This window comes from Didymella exigua (genome assembly GCF_010094145.1).
Source record: "Didymella exigua CBS 183.55 unplaced genomic scaffold M421scaffold_5, whole genome shotgun sequence".
Taxonomy (NCBI): domain Eukaryota; kingdom Fungi; phylum Ascomycota; class Dothideomycetes; order Pleosporales; family Didymellaceae; genus Didymella; species Didymella exigua.
Genome location: NW_022984779.1, coordinates 784,130 through 806,557, shown reverse-complemented (window position 1 = coordinate 806,557; position 22,428 = coordinate 784,130). Strand labels below are relative to the sequence as shown.

The following is a 22,428-nucleotide window of genomic DNA, read 5'->3' as shown; positions in this document are numbered from 1 at the left end:
AGTCTTGACATGCTGTGGTGAAGTGAGTAGATAAGCCAGGCGTTAAGCTACTGCATGCACCACGGTTAATTTCCGCAAGCGCGACGCATCTGTACGGGGAAGCGCGACAGCCCCCTTTACTATCCCCCATACCTATCGGACCATTCCAGGCGCTTCACGACTCGATGCTCCCTTCTTCTCCAGACGCGCTACTTGTTAGCAATTGTAGCCGCCGCACTGCTCACACACACGTTGTTTGCCTACCTGCCTGTTGAGCGCGCGCGCCACCGTCTCAGATAGCCGCCTCCTCACGCCCTTTCATTTCGCGGGGGCCGCCATCATCTCCGAGAGCCACCTCATGAGAGCTAGCTGCGCCTCTCGTCGCTATGAGGGATGACGCTACAGCAGAAGCTACAGAAGCCTCTGGCAGCGTCCTGACTGCGACAACCTCAGATCCCAGCGCGCATCACTCGCCTGCCATCGATGCGCCCTCGAATGCAGCGAAACCCTCGTCGAAGGGCCCCGCCACGCGCGGATGGCTCAGCAATGTGCGCCGCCCGCGAACGAGCCCAGGACCCAAAGCGTCTGCTCTCAGACGGACGCAGATGCTCGCCGACGACGATGATCGCAGAGACTCAGCCTTGGCGTCATCTAACTGCACCGCGACTAGCAACGCGCCCTCGTCGCCCACCAGTCTGCGCAGGACTCCAAGTCTCCCTGCCATTGTCGTCCAGGATGAGCACGTAGTGGGGTCGCGCAGTCACTCACTGGACTCGGGCGGTGCTGGTGAATCACCGTTTCAGGGCATCGACATGGACATTCCAACCGGCAGCTTCGACGACTTCACCTCCACCACCCAGATATCCTTCTCGAAACGGGGCAGCATGATGCTGGGTGGAAAGAAGGCGAACAGGCGCAGTAAACAGATCAACCTGGTACTGGAAGGAGCGAATGCGCCTACATCTCGACCTAGCACACCACCACGGATGGCAGAGCAACAGCCACCGAGAGAACAACAAGCGCTCTTGCCGCCCTCTGCAATACCCTCTGCGATTCACCTGTCGCCTACACCGCGTTCGCCGTCGCGCTTCTCTGCACGTGGTAGAGCAGGCCACCGTGTGCTCTCTACAGACGAGATGATGTTGTCGCGCAAGGTGCGCTCGATGTACAAGCACGGCAACGAGAGTGATGTCAATTGGGATGCGGAAACTAGCAGCTTGCCAGACACCTCAGCTAAAAATAGCTTTGCCTCCAATAATCCTGCGAACGAATCGACCTTGACCGTAAATCGCAAACAAGACGATTCGAGCTCTTTCGTGAGTTCGAGAGGAGACGATTATATACCCAAAGAACCCACAGAGACAGCAGGAGGACTTGAGGACTGGGCCGATCTGGAAGGGGCCGAGGTCGATAGATATGGCTTCATTGTGGCAAGGAAATCTGGCTCTCGCGAAGGCGCGAATGGTGGCGGACTAGATGGACCTGACGAACCACATATACAGCGAGTCTCAACAGCTCTACAACTTGTATCTGAAGAACCACGGCGAAAAGGCGGAATCGGACGGAGCGTTTCTCGGGCACGGTCAGCTAGGTCGACTGGGCCTCCACGGTCTCCGCCCAAGAGACAGGTATCGCAGAAGTCCTCGAAGCAGGCGAGATCGATCTTCTCGAACAGAACTTCAGGCACGCGGGCATCACATCACCCATTGCGCTCGGCGACGAACAGGTTGCCTCATAACAGAGAGCGTCGAATGCTAGATGAAGCAAGTGACATGCTCAAGTTGCCGCCAGGACTTGCACAGGTCGCCGAACAGCGAGAGGGTGGTAGAATGGCCCGTGCGATGAAGGCAAAGGAGATCGCAAGAGACGAAAAATGGCGATCCATGGCGAAGGTGGTGAAGACCGGCGCAGGGAAAGGTGGCGGCATGCTTTTCGAATTCGACATGCAAGATCCTAAGCTGGTCACACGCACATGGAAAGGTATCCCAGACCGCTGGAGAGCGACCGCGTGGCACTCTTTCCTTGCAGAGAGTGCGAAGAAGAAGCCGGACAGTCCTTCAGAAGAGGAATTGATCGAGTGCTTCTACGAACTCCAGACAGAGAGCTCGGCTGAAGATGTTCAGATCGATGTTGATGTTCCACGGACGATCAACAGACATATCATGTTCAGGCGGCGCTATCGTGGAGGGTGAGTGATCTTCCCAGTTCTGAGCAGAAGTGAAGCTAATATGCAACAGCCAACGACTATTATTCCGCGTACTCCACGCCATGTCTCTATACTTGCCAGAGACAGGCTATGTCCAGGGGATGGCACCTCTTGCTGCTACCTTACTCTGCTACTACGAAGAGGACAGAGCTTTCGTCATGCTGGTCCGGCTGTGGCAGCTTCGAGGCCTGGAGAGACTCTACGAGTCTGGATTCTCTGGTCTGATGGATGCGCTGGACGACTTCGAAAAGAACTGGCTGCGTGGAGGAGATGTAGCCAAGAAGCTCGTAAGTAGAGTCTCACCCGTACCATGGCTGAGCGCTAGCTGACTAGTCTGCAGGACGAGATGGGTATTACCTCGACCGCCTGGGGAACTCGTTGGTACCTGACTTTGTTCAACTATTCTCTGCCGTTCCAGGCCCAGCTACGCGTCTGGGACGTCTTCATGCTCCTAGGCGACGCCTCCCATTCAAACTCCCCAACATCTAAATTCAGCGGCGATCTGGATGTGCTACACGCTACATCCGCAGCTCTAATCGATGCGACGAGGGAGATCCTCCTCGATTCGGATTTCGAGAACGCCATGAAGGTATTGACCTCCTGGATCCCAATCAAGGACGAGGACCTTCTCATGCGCGTGGCAAGAACCGAATATAAGTTGCGGAAAAAGCGAGCGAGTGCTTGAAAGAGGATGCCGCTCCGATCCTTTGGACTCGACCAAATCTATGGGAAGCCGATGAGGAGCGGGATCGGGAAGTTGAGTGGGGTCCTGGCCCGCCACTCCGCATATCCTTACTTGTTTGAGCAACACTTAACGGGCCAGCGTCGATCTTCTGAGATCAGTGGCTTGACGGCGTCGCGTGCAATCAACGTGGCTGTCACGTTCCCGCGACGGCGATCCGCAAAACCCTGCTTTTCTGACAAGATGGTAAACTTTTCATCCACTTATAGCAAACTCTCCAGTACACTATTGTCACCTCGGCACAGCAGCGCAACGCCAACTTTTCGAGCTTGCGCCCCTATCGAACTTTCTTTACAGTTTCATCTTGCTGCATCCAAAACGGGTCGCAGTGTCCCGGCTGCGTCTGCTCAGCATCTCTCCTTTCTCATGGCGCATTGGGTCACATGTTCTCACGGCAGCGCTTCATAAGATACCTCTTTGTTTTACAGTCATGGTTGATGAACGGCACATATAGTCACTTGTAGTATAATTGTTAATACAACTAAAGGATATGTTCGAGATGAAGCGATTTACCCAGAAAACGTGCAAATACGTCTTGGACTCTAGCGCGAGTATAACCATGCTTCTAACAGAACGTCTTGCGAGTCGCAGACTCAACCAGACGAGGAGATACCGCACGGAACGGATCAGGCCTCCAGTTCGTGGAATGGTTGGCCTGGCAGGCGGGCACAGACTCGTGTCGCTGCCGACGCGCACCCCGCTTGATGCTGGTGTTGGACTGATCAACAGCGCCTGATCGGCTTCAGGCTAAACGCCCGCCGGACAGAGGCGGCGGGTGCTCCAGCGATTTGGGACACAGTCCGTTGTGCCGCCTCCAAGGTGCTTTTCGAGAACGTTGCACTTTGTGCTGACTGCTTTGGTGCGCGATCGGCATGATCGGCAACTTGGGGGTGACGAGAGACAAGGTCATTGGTACACAAGAGCAGATGTGATTGGGTTTGTAGACTGGACATGCTGGAACGGAGCAGAGAGCGAACCTTACTTCTCCTTGTGCATGCCAATGAAAGTCAGCAGGTGAACACGAGGACCACGTTGCAGTCGCGTGAAGAAAAGCTTGCACTGCGTAACAGGTCGAAATGGAACGTGATGAATGGGCTGTAGGGAAGGGAAGGGTGGTAGTGATGGATGGTGGCTCCGTATCGCTTCACACTGTTGGGACAGAGGATGAGGTGCTATAGGTAGCACTTCTTTCTTGCGACTGCGGGCTTGAGAAGGTAGCTTCTGTGATGCAGCGATGCAGGACCTGCCTAGGAACATATCGTAAGCGAGTTCTGGGGCAGGAAATGTGGCTTCTGGGATGCAGAATCGAAGGCGTCCGCGGCATCTAGCGGCATCTGGAGGCGTTGTTTGCGGCGCAGATGGTGTTGGCGGTGGCAGGGGAGAGCAACCTGAGTTGACAGGAAGTAACTTGGAGAGCTGCAAGCGAAGAAGTGAAGCTGCAGTTCGCCCCTCGGTTCAGCATATTCGGGGATGAATTGATTGAATTAGTTAGTAAATCGGTATTCCAGCTGCTGCCTAGACGTCAACAGGGAGGGAGTCGGTGTCAAGATTGGAGGGTTTGCTAGTGCAAAGTCTACGAAATGGGTACATGAGTACCGGTACATCGTACATCGTTGGAGCCTCAGCCTAATTGAGCGCAAGACCTACCTCAAGTGCATATCTACTGAAGCTCTCAGATTGCAATGCGGTTTGGAATGCAAAACAGGTTTCCGGGGAGCTCTCCGAGATTACTTGCAAATCGTCATGCAATTCAAAGTGGATCCGTGGTTGTTTTAACAACGTGAGCAACCTCGGCCAATAGTAGATGTAGAATGACTCCTTCCCAGGTGAGGACCTGGAAAGTTTCTTACGCCTGAGAAAAGACTATTGCCTAGCAGTATTTCACAATTCAGTCTAGGTACTGTGTGTTGAGCGACCGAGCAGTGGATATACTTGGCACGTGTAAGGTATTGAGCAATCCTGACCAATGGCAGCTGTAGGGTGGCTTTTTTGAGGACCACATGCTGCGCATCAAACACAGCTCTGGGTCTTCGCAACAGCCTGAGTAATCCTCGACCTGCTGGGTTGACGTGAGTCTAGAGCTTGGAGCGTACGTTGGTGGTGATTTATCCTGGATAGCATTTGATGTCTTCCAGAAGCTGCTACAGATACGAAGGCGGTAGGTTCTGGTACCCGGGACGTCGCAGTGCAATGCGGGCATTTCGGCATGTTCCATATGATGTACACTAACCCAGCAGGTACGATTGGGCTGCAGTCGGTTCTTCCCCGAGGGGTCTGACTGTTGACGAGGCACGGTTCAACGGGGAAGGGGCGCAACTGCCGAAAGAGGCAATCACGGATACAGATGACGCTCGAGGTGGCAAATTCGCTTCCTCCTGCCTTGCCAAAATTCGCCTCTCGCACTTCACCGGGCACGCACATCCACGCTGCGGGTCCATATCAAGGCGGTTTCACGGTCGATTGAGTGGCATTCGGCTGCACCGATGGCAACATGCACGAAAGTATTGTGTTCTCGTGGGTCAAACAACCGACCAAAGCAAAATCAACGCTGATCTATGGTCTGACTTTCCAGGGTGAGGCGAGTGATCAACAACGCGATATCTCGAAAGGGAGATGAAGGGGGAACGTTTGAGAAGAATCCGCGAAGGGCCACGCAGAGTGTGGAGTGGAAAGGTGAGAAGGACTGCAAGGTGAAAGCGGAGCCGAAGACACATCCACATGTGGGACTCATTAGTCCGGCACACTGCCCTGCATCGGTGCGCTAACCGCTGCTGCCAGACCACTACGATCCCCGATGCGAAGACGCCAGATCGTCAACTGTAGTCGGGCGTGCGCACTCTGTGCGCGTACCTAGTCCTGACACCCAAGGCGGTAGCATCGCCTGTATAGGATTGTATGGCTATCGGCTCCTCTTTTCTAACGCCAGCGTAAGCAGACCATCGTCAGCTGTGCGGATAATTCTGCTCCGACACCCCGATTTCACGATACTATCCTCGACACTAGAGCACGGCGGATCCAATATGCATGGCTACTGCAAGCCGCATCGATTGTGTGCTATGGACGCCTTGGCAACCAGGCACTCAGGCAGTCAACTTCTGTGCCTGTGTTGTCACGGAGACATTCCGTTGTATTCACACAGGACGCCTTTCAGCCACAGTGTTTTCGAAAGCCTCATTTATGCTCGTTGGACATACCCACTCTATCGCGGCTACAACAAGCACATGCATTCAGCCGCAGATCAGATGCGAGGCAGAAAGCCCTGGGTGCCCTTGGATGTGCTTCCTCCAATCGGCCACGCTCGTCTAAACACCTTGCAGCTGAGCAAAGGATATCGAAGTCCTGTTATGAATTGAGCCCCGAGATGGGACACAGATTAGGAGTCTCTACCCGTATGCAATGCACGTATTTGTTGATAGGTCGGTGCTTTAGATACGGCATCCGAAATCTCTCTGCCACATCCTTGGTCGTCTTTCCAGGCGCCTGAGAGTTTCAAGTCGATCCGCCGCAAAATCAGATCGGGCAAGGCTTAAGCGCCGACCGAAATTCACCGCTTAGTTAATTTCTGATGCCAGGTGCTCGGTGATTGCGTAACGCGTCTCTTCGAACGGGACTAACAAAGGACTGCAAGCTGACGCGAGGCCTGCAGCGGACACAACAAACTATGGGTCCCGGCGCATTCCTTCTGCGCAACGAACACCACGAGGAAGACTGCGCAGAGGGAAGATCGTCGAGGCTGCTCACCGTCCGTACGACACCTGGCCCGATGTAACACGTCGCAGTCCATGGAGTCGGTTCGTGATCGGTGGTGCCCTTATCGATTGGCCATACTACCTGCCACGCTACGTCGATCCGGAGACAGTTCTTCCAAACTGATCGATGACAGGTCTTCGGCAAGGTTTCCTGCTTCGCTCCCCGTGCTTTTTATGAATTCACGCCTAGCCGTTGGCTCATGACGGCAAGTGGATCACCTGACCGGGCTCTACACTGGAGTGTAGAACATCTACACTGGAGTGTAGAACAAGTCTTGCGAATGCGCGAGCCACAAGGCTACATTTCCACCAATTCCGTAGTCTCGGGTTGACACACACAACGCGCAGACGTTATTTCATCCGACTGCATTCGGTCCTCACACGGCTGAGTTCTGACGACGGCCATGCCCCTTCATTTCCCTTTGGGCAGCCTCATGCGACGTGAACAGTCAACAACGTCCGTGCGAGAGAGCGACAATCTCTCCAAAAGAAGTCGCGCTCGCTTCCTCCCGGACGTTTGGCCTTGCTAGGCGCGAGCGCACGGTTAAGACTTCCAGACCACAGCCGATCAGTCCGCTCCTCAATCTCTGATGAGCCTTGTTTCCAGCCACGAGATCCGGCTGAAGTGCCTGGCAGCAACTTGCTGAATATTGAAGCGGACATAAGGGGCAATGTTGGGTTGTCACAAGCTCCCTCGCGGTACGAAAGCTCTTTTGACCAAGTTCGATAACTTGAGGCCTGATCAGATGGAGCATTGCAGTGCAATCTTGAATCCGTGCATCAAAGACCAGGCTTGATGGATACCCATGCTCTTATCGGCTCGACAATTCATCCGCTCGAGTGCTTTCTGAACATGTGCATGTCTAAGCCCTCGACATCCAGTTTGCATCGAACGCGCGCAATTTGAATGATGTGACGACACGTCCGTTCAGTTTCAGGACTCAGGTATCAGTAAATCACACCTGTAGCGCTGCAAGCTGCCCTTGCTTGGCTCACATGGTGGTTGAGTAGCTTGCGGCGAATCTTAGCGCCACATACCTAATAGGAACTAAAGCCAGAATTTGCAGGACCCGGAAGCTATCTCCAGGGACGTCAGATGGCGGGAATACAAGAACACAGACCGCGGACATTGCTCAATCGTTACTTGCTGTCAGCAGCTTCGATGGTCATGCATATCCTTGCAACAATTCTTCCACTACCGCCCGCTTGACGCCACACATCGGCTGTTCTTGACCTGCGGCAAGCCGGTTCGTCTTGCTGCTGTCAAGCATTGCAACCATCATCCTCGTTGGTTGGTCCAGTTCTAGCCGGTCGTCTTCCTTTCTTGTACGTTCGTTCCCACGCTTCCCCACTGCTGCCCACTCGATTTTGCCTTCCTCCTCGACCTTACCGACCTGGACCTGATCGCCACGCCAGCCCACGCGAGCTCTACTTGGCCGCGATCGTCGTTACAGCTGCTCTCCCTTGTCACCCTTCCGTTACTCTTCGTCACCCTACTTCTGGCGCGAATCGGAATCGAGCTTTCTGCCTGTCCCACATCAAGCCTAGATCGTAGGGCAACGGCCGCTGAGCTCTGGGCCATAAGTGGACGTTGCTCCCGTGAACACGCTTCTTGAATAAGTATGTACGTTGTTCCATCTCTTTCGGGAACTTCGAAATTTGACGCCTCCCAACCGCTCATTTCGATGTCGAGTATTTTTCAAGGTTTTTGACGACCCGGCGCCACTCTCCATGATGCTTACTCTCTCTAAGCCAGCGAAGTGGGATTTCGACGTCAAAACCCATGACTTTCCCCCGCCATTTACAGCTTCTTCTACCACTCGACATTCACCACAGCTCAACGGCAGGCCATCGCCTCTCCGTTCGGCAGGGCCAAACTTCGCCATGAGCACATCACATCGTGGACTACCTCCACCATCGGCAATGACATTGCCGGATCCAGGACGTGGTCCTCCAATGCAATCTTCCATAGGGTCGTCTTCTCTAGGTGTATTACCTCCAGCACCTACCCAATGGCAAGGTTCTGAGGACGGCATGAAAAATTGGTTAGCGGCTAAGGCTGAAGAGGAGAAGAGAAAGCAAGAGGAGGAGAAGACGCGGCAAGAGAACTTGAAGTTGGAGCAGCGAAAGATCGAGCACTCAATGCTGCGGGAATCTATGCAAGGTGGCATTCCACCGCACCTTGTGCCTATCATCTTTGCTGGCATCGGGGGAGGTAACCTTGCAAACATCAGTGCCGAATGGATTCAGCAATACACCGCGCAGGTGCAAGCTGCGCATCAGCAGGCACACGCACAGGCTCAAGCACAATTGTCTCCTGAGACTCGACGGGAAACAAGACTGTTAGGTCAGCAACCGCAGACGGTATACGCTGGTCAGCCCCCAGTACCACAGACAATTCTTCCGCCTACCGCTGTGCTGCCAGGCCAGCCACTACCAGCGTCATCACAACAGTACGCTGGCGAAAGGGTACCTTCGGGTCCGAGCCATTTTGGCCCTCCCACGTCCGTCCCTCGACCCGTCCACCAGTCGCAGCTGCCGAAGCTCACAACCAACGAGATGCACATTCAGCAACCGCCATCAGCGCAACCGGGTGTGCAGCAACTGCAATCGACGCAAACCGCGCAGGAGCAGTCTTCGCCATCCATCTACTTCCACCACTGGGTACCTCCGGCATCACAACAAGAGAAAAACACAAGCGGAAACCCGCCGGCGACGCCCTCAGGTAAATACAAATCTTCGCCCTCCACCTCATACCAATCCCGTCAACGTGCGACGTCTCATGCGTCTGACCGTGAGTACATCAGCTCCCCCAAAAAGCGGAAGGCCCAAGGTCCTCACGCAGCGCCACCGCCCCCAACATCGGCACCCCAATCCTATATATCACCGTCCTTCTCGCATGTATCGTCGTCATCGACATCAACGCCCGGACGACGAGGACACGCACGAGCCCGTTCAGATGCATCTGCACGAGGTACAGAGGGTTCTATGAGCCGGCGCGGTACTGTGTCAGGTCTGGCAAACGAGACGAGACAGAACGACATTGAAGAACCTCCGAGGGCATCAGAAGGGAGATCTGCATACCATCCAGAGATCCCACATGGCACGCCACCACAGCGAAGTGACTCACGAGGCTATGTTCAGCAGTCTCCAGCAGCCAATGCCGCATCTGGCCAGCCTGAAACGCCGAAGTACGGGACGCACCAGCAATGGAATCGCGGATACCAGCCATCTCCCAAACGGGAAGCTGATCATTAGGCCAAAAATTAGAGTTCAGTACCGCGTTCACAGCCTGTTTCCGCAACGGTTGCCGTCCCGCTTTTCTACGGACGAAGAAATCGCGAGATGCGGTAGAAACGGCAGTATTCACACGTCATCTAAAAGGGACGGACGCCACAATCAATCTCATGTTTGCAGTCTCGAACTTGCAAGCATGTCAAGCGAAATGAGCTCCACAAGCATCCAAACTCCCCTCATCTTGAACTCGAGCGCACGGTCCCACCCCACCAAGGAACAGAAGCTCTCATCTCTTGAGATTGCGGCGCAATGTCGTTTACAGAAATACGCACTCCCGGCAATAGGCAGTATCGAGCATGCGGCTTACCAGTCTAATCGCCTCCCCGTCATTACTCGCGTGCTCTACCCATTTTTAGCAGGGGGTCCCGATCTGATGGCTGCACCTTTTCAGCATCCTCGCGTTCGGGATCCTTCGTCATATCCGTCTGGCGCTTTCAACTGTCGGCCTTGCCCTGCAGCGGCATTGTATGACTTCGCAGATGCATGCTATCCTCATAACAGAGTGGCTGGCGTACATGGGTCTGACAGCTTTCGCGTCCCCGCCTTTGTCCGGCTGGTTCAATTGCTGCATGTCTAAAGGGCTACGCAATCCTCGGGTCACATCATGGCGAAGTCTAAAGGCACACCGCTATGGCAGAGCAAGGCTCCGTCAGCAGGTGCTCACAGCTCTGCAACACATCTGCATGCAAATTTCGTTCTGCGGTTCAGCCTACTCCGATCATGGTCTCTGCAAACCATTCGGTCCTCATGCAACGATGCTGGCTCGAGTCCTTGCTGTAACTTACGATTGCTATGTCACGGTGCAAGTCGACATATCACATGTTGTGCCGCACGCTCGGCAGCCGTTCCGGTGTCCGTTTGGGCATGCGATGCATACCAATAACGGCTCCGGAACTATGATTGCGCGTCACTCCATTGCGTGTCACTCCTGTCTCGGGCAATGGTCTTCTTCCCATTTGACGTCTCCTCGCTTTTTCCTGTCGGCGATCTCTATCCATTTGGTGGTGTCCCTTGTCAGCGATGTCTTAGCATCTGCTGCACGATCTATACTTGGTATCTGGTATATCAGCACTACTGTAAATTCTCCACTGCATCAAGACCACACTGCAGGTCATCGGCGCTTTTACCTTCCTTCTTGTCGGCGGTGCATCCAATCGACATGCCGGCCATTGTTCACTTCGTCTTCCTTCTGGGCTTCTCTGTTGGCTGCAAATTGCTCATCGTATACCCCGGTTCCCCTACTTGATTGGTTTTGTTCTTGACAGGTGGGCTACACTGTCTCGTATTTTGTCCTTATGATCTTGCATATTCTTCCAGACGCCGTGCTGTACATATCTAGGAACGGATTTCGGATTGGGCGCGCAGTCACCTGGATAGCGGGACTGACGCATGGAGTTGGGCTTGCAGTGAGGGCCACGGTGGACCCGCTGCTTGTGTATACCACGATTTTCGGGATACATACAGAGTACAATACAGCAGGTGGCAAAGAGCTTGGCTGGACACCGCTTGTCAGAGCGGCATACCCACCAGGCTGCCAACGCATCCTGTCTTGCCTTACACGCACACAAACCCACTGACTTTCGCCTTCGGAAGTGAACATGCATGTCAGGCCCATTAATTCTGTACTCTGCTGCGTTTCAACGTACATCTTGCCACTGTTACCGACAGTGCGGATTCTGGCGCGTAGGGAGGTCTGCTCCAGGAAGTGATTGGGTTGGCGCCGGGCGTGGCGCTTCCTGCATCGCAGTGGGACGACTGATCCTTCTTACTGTACCGCGGGAAGAGTCCTCGTGCGAGTGAGGCTGCTTCAATGGTGCGATGTGTGTATAATGTGAGACGGACCCAGAAGACGGGATTGCGGTCGCGGCGATTGCGCAGAGACGGTGTACCGGGGAAAAGCAATGAACCTTGAGTCAGTCGGCAGTCTATCGTCGTAATCCGAACTTGTAGCGTGTGGAAATAACCAGACGGCATAGTTTTGGTTGCTTTCACATTTTTGCAATGTTGTCCTCCAACGATGCCGCTTCTTCGCCCGCGCCACTACACGGTGGGGGGAGTGTGGCTAATGGTGGTTGCCCCGCGATGGCCGAGTCGGCGGGTGCAAGCTGTCGGACGCCGCATGGCAAACAACCGTCGCTGCCTGACGCAACTTCTCTCACCACAAACCATAACCACCTTATACACCCTTGCACACTCGACCTGCAGCTCTACACATATAGCGCTGTTCTGTATCGCCACCAGCTTCGCCCTCACTTGACGCTACACATCACGCCCGCTTGAACCAACAGCAGCAGTCAATATGCAGATCAAGTATACAACCTAGCAGCAACTTCTGCGGCTTCGAACAACGGTACGAAAATATGCTGACATGATACAGAGTACGGACCCTCACCGGCAAGGAGATCGAGCTCGATATCGAACCAGACTACAAGGTACGCCACCTTCTACCGCCGCCACACCTTCCTCGAATCGCACGAAATATTCCATTTCACGCATACGGTTGGCGAGCTTGGCATACAAGTACATGCTGACGTTCTTCAGGTATCAAGGATAAAGGAGCGCGTCGAGGAGAAGGAGGGCATCCCGCCGGCACAGCAGCGCTTGATTTACGGAGGCAAGCAGATGTATGTTTACCTATACCGCACCACGCGCGGAAAAGGAAAGGCTGACCGATATGCACAGGGCCGATGACAAGACCGCAGCAGACTACCAGCTCGAGGGCGGTGCAACGCTTCATCTCGTACTTGCTCTTCGTGGCGGCCGCTAGAACCCCTCCTGCACGAGCTTGAAGGTGACTTGATGCTGACGTTCTTCTCGTGGCGCTACGTATACTACCTAGGCCAAAAGTGATGGGTCACGATGTGGAATGAGTCGAGTCATCGACACCAGCCGAAACCTTCGTTGATGGCAACAGTGGTTCTGCTCGTCGTGTGGATGATCCGAGGCACGATGGCAGCAGCTTGACGAAGGTGGAAGGAGAACGCATCCGGAGCTACCCGGCACTATTCATGCACGTATGTCGAGCAAGGTATAATTGAATGATTGGACCACAAGCTGTGCCGTATTTACATTTACTTCTTATGCCAGACATTCGACATTCAATTTCAATCAAGCTAGCAATCGACTTACACTGAGCAGTCCTTGGCCTACAAAGCCACTCGGCTGCTCACACGACTCGGCTGGACATCTGTGTAGTCTGACAATCTCTACTAGGCGGTCGCAGACATACTGTGGCCATTATCTACTGACACGATCCAGCACATCACAATTCACATATTGAAACCAAAGCCAAAATTTTGATCTGCTTGAAAGCCGCCGTCGAAGATCCCAATGCCGGCCGTCACGAGACTGTCGAACTGGCCCCAGCTTGTCAGGTCTGCCATGTTCGACGGTAGATAGCTCGAGTTGAACATCGTACTGTCTGGCGTCTGCGGCACGTTGCCGTTACTGTAGAAAGATGCGGCCATATCCGGACTTGCTCCGCTCTGCGACGTCGTCTCTGGTATTGTCAAAGCCGTCGAGCTTGGCTGATTCTGCTCCGTCGCACTAGTGCCAGCTATGGGGAGAGGTGATGGCTCCGTAATACCGGCCTCAGAGCGACTCTGCTGATTCGCCTGCCTCACAGCCTCCAATCTCAGCTCTTCGAGTACCACACAGTATCTTCGTGCAAGACAGTCTGTCTCGCTGATGCTCTCCAGCTGCCTCTGGCACTTCTCGCCTGCGGCAAAGTACGGCTCGCACTGTCCTGGGGTAAGGAGATGCTGTCTGATGCGGTAGATGTACAGCACGACCACAGCGCAGAATGCGTAGTACTGCGTAAACCAGAACGCCCGGAACAGGTTCGATGAAGTGAACACATCATCCACAACCCTGACGATGTTCATTGCCGCATCCAGACACCTAGCAATGTTCGCGCTCGTGTCCGCCGGCGCCTGGTAGCTTGGATGGCTCCGTATGCCTGTCAGCTTTGCAAAGTTGCTCAGCAGGAACGGGCGGTGGATTAAGAGCATCGCGTGGTAGTATGCCAGGTTCAATACGCCGCGTTGACGCTGGTAGATGGGGATGAGCAGCGAGGACTCGATACCCGCAGCGTCGAGGAAGGGTCCGAGCGACTCCCGCCAGCGATCTAAGTCGGCGGTGTATTTCGCAGAGAGTTGAATACGGTGGTCGAGAGATGGGGGCCGAATAGAGTAGAGATCCCGCAGGACGAGGGACACGATACGTGTAAGTCTAGATACTGTTAGTAAGCATGTCTCCAGATCGGACTAATTGGTGGCTTACTTGATATGCTCTACAGGCGCCATCATATGCGACGGACTCTTCGATGTAGATGGCGATATGAACTGCGGATGCAGATCCGCGTCATTGACCACAGTCGGTAATTCCTGATCGATGTCTTCGTCCTTGAACGTCCGCGGCCGTCCTAGAGCAGCGGAGAGGTACTTGTCAAGCGAGTACGCAACCCAGAATGTTCGTCTCCGGCTCTCCAACTCCACGTAGTCGATCGTTGCAGACGGAGCATACCTCCTCCCGCGATTTAACCCAATTGCAAGCGCAAGATGCGACGTCGTTCCAAACAGCGACCAGCAGTGATTGATCCTCGACTGTGTAAGCAGGTAGAAGCACTGCAGAAGTCGCGCCTGCACACTCGCCAGCCTTACCGCACCACGCTCCTTCGATAATTGGTGATCCGCCGCGAAAAAGTACCGCGCACTGTTCTCCCGTGTCGTGCTACCAGGTGGCATATACGCTTGTGCTTGTGCGAAAACGATGAGGAGGAGAGCAGTCTTCGCCGCCGCGTCTTCTTTGGCGTGCATATCGCCCTGCGTCTCGTAGAACTCGTGTACCCACTTCTCAATCGTCGGTCGGTGGATAAACCGATGTGTCGGCGCCGCATAGTCGAAGTACCGCTCTACGAGTCTCTGCGCGTCCGGCTTTGGCGGCAGCACGAAGAAGGTCGGGTCGAAGTCTGCTAAAGGCGAGTCGCCCCAGGCGAATATCGAGGAGTCCTGCGGTGTAGGTGTATTCTGGTGGAGGCGCTTTTGGATTCGGATCAGGAAGGACACGCCAGACGAGGAGCCAACGTAGTGTCCTTGCGAATCGGTCTGGGCTTGGGCCGGCTCTGGGGAAGTCCTGGATGGTGGGTCACGGTTGGAGTCCTCGGTGTTGCCGTTGGAGGGTCGGCTTACTCTTTCCAAGATTGGTCGGTCGTGTGCTGAAGGCGTACTGAGACCGTGTCCGCCATATTGGAAGGAAGGGATGTCTCTGAGTGGATTATCTTCCATGGGCGCAGAATTTAGCTTCGTGTTGCCTGCTTTGGACGCTGCGGACATGGCTGCTTCATCAACCATGACTGAGGGCAGGCGTCCGCGAGTGTACTGCGCGGTATACTCGCACGAGAGACCGGCTCGCAGACAGAGGGTGCAGGGGCATCGACCTGTGCACCGCGTTTTTTTCCTGATTATTCGTGAGCAGGGTACTGCAACACATAACATGAATGGATAATGCCATCAAGGCAAACGTGATTCAAGGCCAGCATCTCGAGCGCCCACTCGACTTACTTCTTGCATCTATCGCATGCCCTACTGACCCTAGTTCGTTCCCTCTCGTCCCTGCGCCGTTTCGCAGGCGGAGATCGCTGCTCACTCGACCCAGCATTCGAGGGCGTGGTAGCTGAGGTTGCCGCGCCCTCCGCAAGGTCGTTGTTGTGGTTGAGAGCTACCCATGACGAAGGACTGTTTCCAGCATCGGACGGTGCTATCGGCGGACTCATCCCATTGCTGTCCATCGCAAATGGTGATCTTCGATAGGCGATACTTGGGGTGGATAATGACTCCGGAAATCGTGGGGTCGGAAAAGCACACGTTCGTGTTGCGACTCATGGACTAGCGTTGGGCGACGGTGGGCAGTGCCGATCCCAGCCGCGGGTTGTTGGCCACGTTCACCATCGTTCATTCTCGCGTTTCCGGGATCTGAAGAATACAAATGCTTTTTCACGGGCAGTTATGTGCTTCAGGGCATCCGAAGTACTTCGCTACCTCGCTATCTCTACAACCTCAAGAATGACGCGCATATTGCACTGAAGGACGTCTGCGCCGAAACCGAGCCGCATCTTCGTCGGGTGCCTGAATCACTTCCTCTTGAACATCGGGCCGTCCCAGCCGTACGCATGCTTGAGGCGTCTTCAGAACTGCCTCGCAATGTTATACCGAATGTCAGTATCTGGATGTGGCTGATGGAACTGGATACCTATCGACAAAGCGAGCTCAGCACAGGGTGTAACTGCTACGCTGATCCATGCAACTGCTGAGCAGAACGTCCACGGGCTCAGACAACAGGGCCTCTGTTAGACTGCCAATTTCAGAATGGATGAGGGATGTCTCGTGATTCTTTGCACTCCAGCGAGCGCCAAGGTCATCCTCTTGACGCCCTCGCATCAAGCTTATAGTCTCTTTGTGTGACTTGACTTCGAGGGCAGCAGCCTCTTGAGCCAGCCTTTGCGCCTCTCGTTGCGCGCTCTGTGTTATTATGCCTCTCACTTCCCTCATACTTCTTGCCTCCACACCTTGGGCGTAGAACTGAGCTTGTCTTCTGTCGTCCTCCAGTTGCCCAGTGACGGCTTGCCACTTGTTGCCCAGGTCACGAGCGACTTTGAGCACTGACACGAGTATCAGCCCTGTACCAGAGACATAATATCGTTTGGTGCTCATGACCGAACAAGAATGTGCTGCATCTCAGGAGAATCGGTGAAGACCTCGGCGTGGACGTGATATCCTTCAGCAGCCGTCCTGCTTTTTCGAGTATCTCGATAGCCTGCTCTATCTACGTCCCACACTTTGGGCTATCTGTAGAACGATTTGAGCACCTTCCCAGATGAGTTCCATCGGAACATCCGGGGAGCATTCAGGAATCGCCTATGTAATAAGGATCATTGTTTGAAAATGAGAAACTTGAAGACGGACCTCTATCTAGGCGTGGAACCATGCTCAAGCGAACCAAGGGATCAGGTCCGGTGACGAAGACGAAGAAGGGTAGGAGCGACGATTGGCTCGTCCTCAACCAGTCACCACATCACACCAGCAGCAACATGCCATTACAGTCATCATGGACAATATTCTTTCTTTCACTTGTAATCGTGTTGATAATTGAGCACTTGCATTACGCTACCCCTGTTTCATCGCACTGTAAAGACCCCATATCCCAGTGCCACCTGCCTGAAACCTCACATCTAACTTCGCCAGACCCGAAGGCTTTGTAGCATTTTGCTGATCGAGTATCGCCGGGCCCATGATATCCGCAGTCTGGCTGCTCTTGATGATCTCGTCCAGAGTGGCTTTGCGCATAATCGGGATGGCCATGTTACTATGCATCTTGACATTCCACACGAGCAAAACGGAACCGCACAGCAGGATGACGAGCGGCAAGATGGTCAATAAGATCGGCTTACTAGGGTTCATTTTGACGACGGCGAAGTAAGAGGGGAATTGGACTGTGCTGGGGTGCTCGGGGTCGTTGGTGTAGCTCCACTTGTCCACTTCGCCGAGCATCGATGCGCCCGTTGAGACTCTGATGAAGTTCTTGATGTAGTCGATTGTCCAAGCGCTATTTACGCCTTCATCTGTCGATGTGTAGCGTTCGGGGATCCAGTTTTTCGTGTACGAATACATTGGTTGCGTACCGTACACGTACGCGCCGTTTGCGACAGGAGCGACAGCAAACCATAAAGCCACCTCGTTCATCTTTCCCACGTATTTCTTGTTGGGCGGTCTGCCTTGACCGATTACGAAGATGTTGGTCATGGGATTGATCGATACAGCGGGTCCAGGAGCGTCGCCTACAGTGAGCGTATCTTCCATCATCTCCACAGCAACGTCGCATGCAATGCTTGTGACGTTCGCCATTCTTGCATCATTCGGCATGTTTTTGGTTGTTATGCCACCCTCAATGCCTCCCTCCAGAGCGGCAAATATGAGTGTCGCTGTTGTCTTGTTCGCGTGGTCGAATGTGTAGTTGTGCACCCAGACTGCGAGCTTTCTGACATCCCGCACCTCGACAATCTTATCGTGTTGCCATAGTGCATCAACGCGCCCGCCACTAGCACCTTCCCGTGTAGGCATGCTGGTATTGAAGGTCATGAAATAATCTCTTCCCAACGTGATCCAATCGTCGTTCGGTGTTGCAGCCCAGCCGCGACACTCGATGTCTTGTTGTATCCGGACAGTCTCGACTGTGAAGTTTCCTCTTTTCGCCATCAGTCTGCGGTCGATAAACCAATTTCGGTACTCCGGAAGCGGCTCGGTAGCAAAGTTGCCTTGCCAAGAAGTGTACAGTGTGCTCGATCGCTCACGTACGGGACCCGGGGGGTTGGACTGGACGTAGTAGACGCCAATGCCACCACCTGTCTGTAACTCACCCTGATACTTCACTGTCATATTTCCTCTATTGTACACCTGACCTACCATGGGCGCAGCAGCAAGTGGTGTAAGAGTGATGACAGCAGTCAAGAGTAGTACCAGAGCTGAGTCCAAAGTTCGAGCCTTGAGCAAGGCTCTAGGCGTAGACGGTATCGATCCACGGCTAGCTTCTAGAAACGTGTCCATCTCGCCAATACTGAATCGCTGTTGATGAAGAAGTGGCCATAGCGCTGCTTCTGAGAACGAGTGTGCTGAGAAGGCCAATGCCGCAAGACCAATCGAGTATATCGCGGTGACAATACCCTGTACGGTACCGAAATTTCGATACAGCAGCTGAACACGATCCGAAATTTCACAATCGAGAGACCAGGTCTGACATACGGGCAGCTGGATGCTGAACCACCGAGTGAACTGGATGACCAAAGCAGTGGAGACGAGTCCCAGTACGAGTGCGAGAGCAACGGTGAGATTGCGTCTTAGGAAGAGACCGAGACCACGTCGCTTCGTTTCGCCTTGAACAGTTTCGAATTGTACGTATGGCGATTTGTAGGGTAGTGGAGAGAGAATCTGGTGCGACATGGTTTCTATCGACTATCAGAAGATGTGAGATGAACTTGGGCGTGAGCGTGTGAGGCTCGTCCATGGGGCCCGAAGACCATTGTATTTATGCACACGGCTCGAAGTTACCTGCGGTACAACGAGCGACTTGCGAATAGCGAACAGCGTAGTACAACTGCCAGTTGCACGCGACGTGCGAACAGCGAACAGCGAAGTACAACCACTGGTCGGGTGCGGCTGAAGCTTCGAGGCTGCAAAGTTAGGAATGCAGCCACAAAAGCCGTGCCAGCCTCGCAAAAAGGTCCCGCTCTGGCGAAGCTTGAGTTCGGGCTTCTATCATCCCCATAACAGTTCAGCAAACATACTGGACTGAACAAAATCGCTTCCGAGAACAGGGTCCGGGCGATCAAGCATATGGTGAAAGGTGAGAGGAGAGGGAAGCCTGCGGCCTCGAGTCATGGGCTTGTATTGGGGCACGAACCGGAGGCTGTTATCCTTTGACTAGCTGCGGCGCGTGCGACCACTGCAACTGCAACAACACTCGTTCTAACGTGGCCCAGGGGACAACAAGAAGATCTCAAAGAATAGTAACATTACGCCTACATCGGAACAATACCATGCCAATCATCTCTCATCTATCGTCTTGGGGGTATACAAAATGCCAAACAGATTCAAGCAAATTGACTCCGCCACATATTGCCATCCGGTATCCACATTGCACATTATTTCCAAACCTCGTCAATCATTGGTGTCACTGCACCTCTGGTCCCCGCGCCTTCGACATCCACAGCTTACAGACGTGACCCTTACAGGTGTAAACCTTACAGGTGTGAGCGTCACAGATGTGGACATCTACTGCTCCTGCTGCTGCTGAGCGTTGGCCGGGTTGCTCGCACCAAACAGGCCGCCGAACCAACTCTGTCGGTTTGCAGCCTTGCGCGCTTTGCTCGCCTCCTCTTCGTTCTGCACCAGACGCAGGGGGCGCATGCCCTTGCCTGTCATCGGGCCGGATGTATCGCTCCTGTCTAGGCGTCCGCGTGGCGGGGATGGTGTGTCAACGTGTCCGCTTGCACCGGCCGAAGTGCTTGTTGTGCCGGACATGATGCTGGCGGTGTCAACCTCCCGGTCTTCAGGGATGTTCTGCTGGCCTGATGCGGCGCGGGATGTCGGGTTGGAGCCGTTCTGACCGGCGATGGGGATGCCGAAGAAGCTGTTCCTTGGGCTGACGAGGCCGGGCGATGTTTGGCCGGGTGTTGCGGCGGGAGGAGGCATGCGGTACATTGTGTTAACGATGTTAGCTGCGTCGGGCAGGATGGAGGCTGAGCGGCGGTGAGGATTGCCAGCACTGGGAGCACGCTGCGCGATAGGGATGCTGGGCGCGGTGTTGGGGTCTTCGTGGACTGCTGCTGATGCGGGTGGGCCCATCAAGGATGATGGACGTTGCTTCTTGGGACCAGCGCCGACGACGGATTTAGCGCGTTGGAGAAAGCCGGTAGGTTGCTCGGTGTCCTTCTCAGGAGGCGGAGGGGGAAGGTCCTTGTTGGTGTTGGGCTTGTCATCGAGGTCATTGCCCAACACGGACTCGAAGCCCTGATATGTGAGGAGACGGCCGATAATCTTGTTGATGTAGAGCGTCAGAGCCTTGTTCTGGTCCTTCATGCTGTTTACCTCGGCCTCGAGCTTGCGGACGAGCTCAACATCTGGTGCCTCCTCGGCTTCCTCCAGCTCATCTGCGAGACTGGTCGATGGCCCCTTACGTGACGAAGGGCGGTCCTCGTTGTGAGAGGAATCGCGTAAGAAGTCGCCGCGGCTCAGATCGCCGTTCAGTGTTTTCTCGCCCAGCAGAAGCTGGAAGCTCTCGTTATCTTCCATCAGCCTGGCGTTCGTCATACGTGTCTCGAGCAGTTGCCTCTCCAACTCGGCGGTCCGGCCACCACCGGCGTTCTCAACCTCGAGCACCTTGACCTGGTATTCGGCAAGCTCGAGGCGCAGATCTTCGATGATCTTGTCCTTCTGGTGGATGAGCTTCGAGTTGTTGCGCGAGTTGCTGCGCTGGACCGAGTTTGGTGGGGCGAAGTTCTCGAGGTTCTGAGACGAGTTGGTGCGCGAAGGGTTGTTGCGGAAGCTTGCTATCAAAGGCGTCAGGGTTAAGTGTTCATGCTGTAGGGTACAACTTACACGTACGCGACAATGGGGCCTCGCCGTCCTCAACACCCTGGACGTTCTTGGTGGCCATGGTTTCCTTCAGCCGTTGAATCGTCTCCTGGAGCTCTTCCTCGCGCGCCTGCATGCTCTCCTTCTCCTTCATGGCCTGGGCTCGCTCGGCCTCGTAGATGCCCTCGAGCTCTCTGTGCTGTCGAACAACTTCCTTCTTCTCGTTCTCGAGGGTCTCGACCTTCTCTTCTTCCTCGTGAGCGCGCTCCTCGAGCTTCGACTGCTCGGCGTGGGCCTCGTCCAAGCGTGCATTCAGCACCTCGATCTGCTTCTGGCGCTCCTCGGCCTCAGACTCGACCTTCTGGAGGCGCTCCTCAAGATCTTGCAGGTACGCGGCCTTTGCCTCGGCGGCGGCGCTGTCCTCCTCGGTGGGGCTGTCGACCTGCGATGAGTTCCTCCTCAGCGTCGAGGGTGGAGCGGGCTTCTTGACTGATGCGCGCGCTGACACGGGCGTTCCGCTGGCACCAGACCGGACAGAGCGCGTCCTGGCGACGCCGCCTGGTGTTCCGTTCGTTGTCGGTGTCGAAGAGCGTGCAGGCGTGCGGCTCGCCGCAGCAGGCGAGGACGAAGAGACCCTCGAGGGCGTGCTGCGCGCTGGGGTGCCTGTGGCCGGCGGCTTGTTTGCTGTTGCTGTCGACATGGTGTACGCTGTGTGGTGGTGGTGTGGAAGAGAGAAATTGTAGCCAATGCGGTCCAAGAAGAAGATCAACGCGCTCAAGTGAATGTCCAACGGCGGCTCACTGGCGATCGTCGCGGCTGGGGAGCTTGGCTGGCTTGTTGCGTTGGCCCTCGTACAAATCTAGCACACTTGCTTTCGCTGCGCGTTGGCGTGACTGCGCGAGGGATGAGTGACGTGAGTCGACAAGCTGCAACTGTGTGTGTTTGCAAAAGACCAAGTAACCCCGTATCAGTTTAACAAGGTAATCGCAATCACATGGGCCTTGTGGAGCATCTCAATTTCAAGTGCAAGCAGCGGTCCAGTCCACCGCCTTTAGGGGGTCCCCTGCATGCGGCGCTAGTCGCACCTGCGCGTGCCGCTGCCCTGTCGAGGACCCTCGACCGCCGCCTTCTTAAACCAAGCAGCCCCCTGCAAAACAGCGACTCGCTCCAACGGCGCACGCAGGTCGAGTGACAGCGCACCGCCCACTAGTGACTGAGCGCCCGGGCAACGATACTCGCGCTGTGGAGATTACTCTCCCTTGAGACCCGGGAAAAGTTGCTGGGTTGCTGCTCAACACGCTTGGAGGGGCTCCATCCCAACCCATTCCA

General features: G+C 54.8%; 8 protein-coding genes across 8 annotated transcripts; 5 read left to right on the top strand and 3 right to left on the bottom strand.

Moving 5' to 3' along the window:
- The first annotated feature begins 24 nt into the window (after positions 1-24).
- On the top strand, positions 25-3,144 carry M421DRAFT_320800 (RabGAP/TBC). The gene is made up of 3 exons (XM_033589292.1): positions 25-2,167; positions 2,217-2,472; positions 2,526-3,144. Exons 1-3 carry the CDS (start codon positions 366-368, stop codon positions 2,868-2,870), a joined length of 2,403 nt encoding a protein of 800 aa, XP_033452044.1. The 5' UTR covers positions 25-365; the 3' UTR covers positions 2,871-3,144.
- Positions 2,696-3,455, top strand: M421DRAFT_320812 (uncharacterized protein). Its single transcript, XM_033589293.1, has one exon. The coding sequence runs from the start codon at positions 2,877-2,879 to the stop codon at positions 3,333-3,335; it is 459 nt and encodes a 152-aa protein (XP_033452043.1). The 5' UTR covers positions 2,696-2,876; the 3' UTR covers positions 3,336-3,455.
- Positions 3,456-8,407: 4,952 nt separating this feature from the next.
- On the top strand, positions 8,408-9,934 carry M421DRAFT_98877 (uncharacterized protein; the record flags this gene model as incomplete). Its single annotated transcript, XM_033598672.1, has 1 exon — positions 8,408-9,934. The coding sequence occupies one exon, from the start codon at positions 8,408-8,410 to the stop codon at positions 9,932-9,934; it is 1,527 nt and encodes a 508-aa protein (XP_033452042.1).
- A 120-nt stretch (positions 9,935-10,054) lies between these two features.
- M421DRAFT_320763 (uncharacterized protein) lies at positions 10,055-11,411 on the top strand. The gene has a single exon (XM_033589291.1). The coding sequence runs from the start codon at positions 10,441-10,443 to the stop codon at positions 11,233-11,235; it is 795 nt and encodes a 264-aa protein (XP_033452041.1). The 5' UTR covers positions 10,055-10,440; the 3' UTR covers positions 11,236-11,411.
- Positions 11,412-12,096: 685 nt separating this feature from the next.
- Positions 12,097-13,181, top strand: M421DRAFT_417540 (ubiquitin). The gene is made up of 4 exons (XM_033591506.1): positions 12,097-12,283; positions 12,351-12,405; positions 12,515-12,597; positions 12,656-13,181. The coding sequence occupies exons 1-4, from the start codon at positions 12,273-12,275 to the stop codon at positions 12,738-12,740; spliced, it is 234 nt and encodes a 77-aa protein (XP_033452040.1). The 5' UTR covers positions 12,097-12,272; the 3' UTR covers positions 12,741-13,181.
- Positions 13,182-13,242: 61 nt separating this feature from the next.
- On the bottom strand, positions 13,243-15,258 carry M421DRAFT_56035 (fungal-specific transcription factor domain-containing protein; the record flags this gene model as incomplete). The annotated part of the gene is made up of 2 exons (XM_033595356.1): positions 13,243-14,203; positions 14,255-15,258. The coding sequence occupies 2 exons, from the start codon at positions 15,256-15,258 to the stop codon at positions 13,243-13,245; spliced, it is 1,965 nt and encodes a 654-aa protein (XP_033452039.1).
- A 1,878-nt stretch (positions 15,259-17,136) lies between these two features.
- M421DRAFT_55996 (uncharacterized protein) lies at positions 17,137-18,966 on the bottom strand (the record flags this gene model as incomplete). The annotated part of the gene is made up of 1 exon (XM_033595350.1): positions 17,137-18,966. The coding sequence occupies one exon, from the start codon at positions 18,964-18,966 to the stop codon at positions 17,137-17,139; it is 1,830 nt and encodes a 609-aa protein (XP_033452038.1).
- Positions 18,967-19,484: 518 nt separating this feature from the next.
- Positions 19,485-22,103, bottom strand: M421DRAFT_417539 (uncharacterized protein). The gene is made up of 2 exons (XM_033591505.1): positions 21,124-22,103; positions 19,485-21,074 (listed from the first exon to the last, which is right to left on the bottom strand). Exons 1-2 carry the CDS (start codon positions 21,797-21,799, stop codon positions 19,798-19,800), a joined length of 1,953 nt encoding a protein of 650 aa, XP_033452037.1. The 5' UTR covers positions 21,800-22,103; the 3' UTR covers positions 19,485-19,797.
- Positions 22,104-22,428: the final 325 nt, after the last annotated feature.